Below are 6,000 nucleotides of genomic sequence, written 5' to 3'. Positions count from 1 at the left end.
GCTTTGGACTTTCGAGCCACAGACTTAGAATCGTAGAATCCCTGGAGTGTGGAAAGAGGCTATGGAGTCTGCACTGACTCTCTGAAGAGGATCCCACTCAGACCCAGTCCACTACTCTATCCCCATAACCCCACATTTATCATGGCTAATCCAGCCAGCTTGCACATCCCTGGACACCACGGGGAAATTTAGCACGGCCAAATCAACTGACCAACGCAGGCCTGGACAGAATGTGGAAACTCGAAACAGTCATCCTTCTTCGAATAGAACCCAGGTCCCTAGCTTCGTGTGGCAGCAGCGCTAATCACCTGGCCATCGTGCCACTCGTTTTATTCATTTTAGTTGTTCATTTTAGCTACAACGTTCCATCCACAATATTCCTGAAAACCATTTGCCTTGTCTGTCTTTTCCATTCTATTTGAGAGTGCGAGAGAGCAAGAGAGACAGATAGATAGATAGATAGACAGACAGATAGATAGACAGTGTGCACGTGTGTCTTTGAATTTAACCAGACGTATCACTTAACTTTGCATATTAATAGTTAATCAGCTGTTTTTGCCACATCTTATTGGATATGTTTGTTATTATAAATATGTTTCATTTCCTTGTTCATGAATGAGACAGAATGTAAGCTTTTTTTAAATATTGAACAATGGTCACAATCAGGCAGATCAACCATCCTAGGTGATTAAAGTGGTCACATTTCACGTGTGATGACAAGTGGAATAGTAGGGCTTTATATCTAGCACACTCTTCCCATCGGAGTCATAGCAGTCTTAACTTGCAGCAAGTCCCATTGCGTACAATTGTTCCTGGTCAAGCAATGCCTTGACTTCAAAATTCTCATCCTCTTTTCAAACCCTTCAACATCTCTATAATCTGCTCCTGAGATGTGTACTCCTCTAATGCCTATTCAGCATCCACAATTATAATTACTCCACGATGGCACACTTTCGAATGCCCCAGCTCCAAGCTCTGCAATTCTTTCCTAACACTTCCCTATTTTCCTCATCTCTTTTAGGATATGATTTTTTTTTTTAGCTTAGATCAAATCATTATCGCATTACGAATCACAATGTCAGGCTTTATTTTATCATACTCCTGTGAAGTGCCTTGGGATGTTTCAAGATATTGAACGTGCTGTATAAATAGGAGTTGTTTACTTTCAGAGTGAAATCTTTTATCTTTCTGCTATTAAATAATATGAACGTTTTATGATATGGATAACAGATCAATTATCCATTTGATTAGTTCTAGCGATAAGCTGCACTGGGTCTTGAGGAACTACAGCTTCTATTTTCGAACATGGAAGCATTTCTTTCTCTTAATTAATTCTCTCTATTGAATATAGTTAATATAAAAACAAGTTAAATCAGGTAACACAACAGAAACCTTTGACTTACGACAAATAATATCTCAGTGCATATTCACTAAAGATTGTGGAGGCACTCAGCTATTCAGATCACATTCTGCTGTCTAATCCTACAAACAATGCAAAGTGTTTAGTAATTGATGGCTCTTTTACCCTTAAACATCTAATGAACCAAAGACTGAACTCAACCTTACAAACTGCTGTTCCTGAAGTAAATCACTTCTGAAGGATTCTCGTGATTTTTAAACTTAAGTGTTTCGATGCTGTAAGAAAAACCTACATCATTAAGGCTACACACACTTCCAACTAAATCACTTTTAACTAAATGAGAAAAATAATGGGTCCTGCTATTTAGGGTGGATGAACAAACCTGGAGATCTGTTCAATAACAATCTTTTGAACAATCTCAATGTTAACTCAACCAATGCAAAGTTAAATGTGTTCATATATTTCAAGTGATTTATAATCGACACAATATGCAAAAGATTGATTGACTGGAAACATAAACTTTGTGCAATCCATTAAGTGAATATTTGCTCTTACAGAAAGTAAGAAGCTGAATGCAAGTGTTAAATTTCCAAACAAGGATCTGTGTCCCATGTTCAGTCCTTACATTATCTGTATAATGCAATAGCATGTATTTGCTAACCTATGCAGTAATCTGCCTATTTTGGTCTGTAACTTGCAGAATGTGCAAACATATGAAAACTGCTAATATAGGATACTATCAAAATGTTCAAAAACTGCAGAGTGAAAATACTGATAGGATGCCAAAATATTTTTACGAAATAGACTTGCCTCCAAATACAAATTCTAAAAGCACAGCTGATCATACAGCATCCAAGGAGCAGGAAAGTCAATGGTTAAGGCCAAAACCCTTCGACAGGACTGGTGAGGGGGAGGGGTGTCCAGAAATAAACAGGTGGGAGGACGAGAAATTTTGAAGCTGGTGAAGTCAACATTCAGGCCATTGGGCTATGAGCTCCCAAGGTGAAATATGAGGTGTTGTTCTTCCAGTTTACGTTTAGCCTCATTCTGACAGGGGAGGCGCTTACAGTTCATGGCCTGAATATTGACTTCACCAGCTTCAAAACCTCTCCCTCCCCCAACTTGTCCATCTTCTGACTCACCCATCTGCTCCACCTTCCAAATAACCAACCACAATAGCCCCCTATCTGCATCCACCTATCTCCATCTCACTTACTCTCCAACTCCAACTCCAACCTCCTCCCTCTATCTATTTCTGAGCTCCCCAGTCAAGTTTCAAGACGAATGAAATCCAAGATTTAACTTTACACTTGAAGACTACTGCCAAAGCTAACATAATAATTGGTGTTTAAAGCAAAAATAAAATCAGTTTAGGATCAGATGCCAGCTAGGTACAACCTCTGTTTGCTATTCATACACAATAAAAATTCAGTGACCCCTCCTTCAAGTGCACATGTATATGTATGTTGGCTCAGCTGTTATACGTTCCCAGAAAAATGAATAGTCTGTAAAAATCAGCAATGAATAATTGTCGGTGAGGATAGGATCTGCAGTGTGTGAAGCTGCAGCCCTGTAAGGACAGAAAAATTGATGCAGAAACAAAAGAGAATGGTAATTACGTTTGACATCAGGTAGTTGGTCTGTTTATTGACCTTTATTCGCCATCTATAGCTCATCTAACAACTTCAATGGTGTCCCATGAACCTCAAACTACTGGCTGAATTTCAGACCTGTAAAAGGTGCTTACTCTTCCATCCAGTTACCCATCTGACAAACGAATACATAAAATTTATTAACTACTTAACATGGAACCTCAGCAAACAGTGCTTTAAACTGTAAAAGAATGCAGCATTTTCTTCTAAACATTCTAAATACCTAACACGGTGAATGATGAAATGAGGACAAATTAGACTAATAAACCCCACTCTTCCAATGAAGGTAAACAAACAATCAAATGCATCATAAAGCATACTCCACCTGTTTATTCTCAAGGAGAGTCCTGCATAAATGAGTTACCCTCTAAAAATCAAATAAATCTTCACAAAATTCATGTAATTCCTTTTATTGCATTGACTCTGTCAACAACACTCAACACCTCTGTCCTATCAGCATAGAACAATCATGCCCAGACCAATATTGCATCCTCTCAAATAAATAACCATCTTCATTTAATATGATTTTATTTCTAATCAAATTACTTAACCCCTTCAAAAAAGGAGCTGGATGCTGAATTTAGATTTTATTTTAATGTGTGTATAAGTAGATGGATTGCATCCTTGCAAACCTAATTCTGTTTCACATGAACTTGGTTAATTTCAAACGTGGGCAATCTAGATATGCATCCATATCAAATTCAACAATTTATTTGTATCTGTATGCTCATTAACATTGCTTTCACTCTGCATGTCTTGCCACCAGCAACAGGATCTGTAACTGTGCTAATTTCTCTCTGCACATCTGTTTGAAGGTATAGTGACCAAAACCGCACATAGAATTTGAAATGTGGTCTCATCAGTGAGCCATACAAAGTTGCAAGATTTATTTTGAGGACTGCTTTGTGATGAACATTGTATGATGAGAAGTTGTGATAAGTAAAAAATTTGTTTCATAATATAGGATTGTGAAACTTTTATTTGTCTTTAACTTGTTTCTCTGTGAAACTGTGTGTATGTGACCTTCCTTTTAATCAAGTTCTTGAGATGTACTTCATATTTTATTAGCTTTTCGGTAATACTTTCACTCTAAAGGGAACAATTAATAATATTTCTGCAAATAACTAATAACAGAATACAAGGTAAGCCAACAGAATATGCAGCATTGTTATTCTAAATATCAATAAATCACTACTTAGACCACAGTTGGAATATTTAATTCTAGCCACCAGACTATAGGAAGGATATCAGAATGTTCGAGGTGGCAGAGAACAGATTCACTACAATGCTGCCTAGATGCAGCAGTAGAACAGTTAGAGCAGAGAGAGTTAATGGGGTATTGGGAATATGTGCTCAAAACCATGTGAGTTTTATTATTATTGTGTTTTTATGCAGTGAGTTGCTCTGATTTGCCATATGTTGCCATGAGGAAGGGGATTTCAAAAAAAGGAAGAAAGATTTGCTAAACAATGAGAAAAGAATAGGCAAGTGGGTTAATTGGATTATCCTTTCAAGAGTTGGTACAGGCACAATAGACCTAATGGCTCCCTTCTATGGTGTAATCTATACATCAAAGCAAAATGTTTGTTTGTTGATAACTCCTTCAAGGTCCTTGCGCCTATTTCAACTAAACTACTGAGGGGTCCAGATGACCTGTTGGACCCAAAGGTATATTGTAGGGTCACTACTTCTTAAAAGAAAATCTATTTGTCTTATTTTCAGACCTGGCTTTTAATTTCCATCCTTTTCTTTCCCGAATTAGGATAATTAGCCAAGCTTGTTCTTCTGCAATCATATGAAGCACAGGGAAATAGCTGCTTCCAAGAAAAAGTTCCTTTTCATACTTTCAACATATCTCTTGCCTTACAGCTGTAGCATCAATGCAGCCAAGAATGAGGCAATCTCAACACTCTAATTTCATACAAGCCCAGCATTCCATGGTGTTTTCTACATTGCTACAACTCAAAGCTGAATACTGCCCACTAACAAATAATGTGTTAATTAAGATGAGCAATTAATCTAATTCTGAAGGTAGTGAAATAATAAAATATGATTTTGAATGCAGTTGTTATATCACATGGCATTGGACAACTGCCTTATAGAAACAAATGGTGTGACCAATTTCCCTCATGTTTGCAAACAAACTAAATGCACTTACTCTCTGATTTGTTGAATCCCAAGTGACCAGACCAAAATAGTCCTTCTCCAGCAGGTTAAGATGCTGGCACACTTTGGTAAAGAGTTCGTGTCCCTTGGAATGTCTCTGCAATAAAAAAATTTGTGAATATTCTCTAAAATTGTCAGTTTGTGGTATTGTACGTATTGACTTAAACAATTTTAAATCTCAAATGTTAAAACTCACAAGAGCCATGTTACTAAGTACTGCACATGCATTGCTACAGTATAATTATGAATGTTGCCACTAGGATTGTTTTGTTCAGTTTTTTTTTAAAAACAGATTTTGTTCCATTAAATGCTTAAAGGCATTTTGAGTTACAAAATGCTGGAGCAAAACCCTGATAGTTGGAGCCTTTGGAAATACTATAACAATTTCAGAAAATTTAACAGATTTTTTGAATGAGCCTAGTGACAGCACTAGTAGAGATCTCATTCTCACAAAAACACATCTGCAAATGAAAATATCTTATCACTATAACTATGAAACGTATTTTGGTGATCTGGACATTTATTTGCATTGGCATTAAGCTATTGCATTTAAACACTGGCTCCCATCAACTGGCAGAATCAATGCACCTCCTGGCTAACAACAGTTCAATAGGATCCACTGTTAGGCCATGCCAGGATCACTTCAAGCATTTATTTTGCACTTTGTGGGCAGTTCAGCTCTGGGGTCTTGCATCCACAGGAAACTAGGAGGAAATTTAATTTCAGAAGACTGGTATTGTTATGAATAATATAATACTGCAAATCCAATAATAACATAAACCACTCTACTCTATCCTGGATACAATCAAGATAAATTAATTC

At 37.0% G+C, this 6,000-nt stretch overlaps 1 protein-coding gene across 1 annotated transcript in view; it reads right to left on the bottom strand.

Moving 5' to 3' along the window:
- LOC125486246 (protein 4.1-like) overlaps positions 1-6,000 on the bottom strand; it is a 45,018-nt gene that overhangs the window by 34,421 nt on the left and 4,597 nt on the right. Inside the window, exon 3 of the mRNA XM_048612920.1 lies at positions 5,171-5,275. Within this exon, the coding sequence (XP_048468877.1) occupies positions 5,171-5,275 (105 nt within the window). The remainder of the gene's footprint in view (positions 1-5,170; positions 5,276-6,000) is intronic.

This window comes from Rhincodon typus, chromosome 27 (assembly GCF_021869965.1).
Source record: "Rhincodon typus isolate 14 chromosome 27, sRhiTyp1.1, whole genome shotgun sequence".
Lineage (NCBI taxonomy): Eukaryota > Metazoa > Chordata > Chondrichthyes > Orectolobiformes > Rhincodontidae > Rhincodon > Rhincodon typus.
This window is presented reverse-complemented; position numbering and strand designations above follow the sequence as displayed.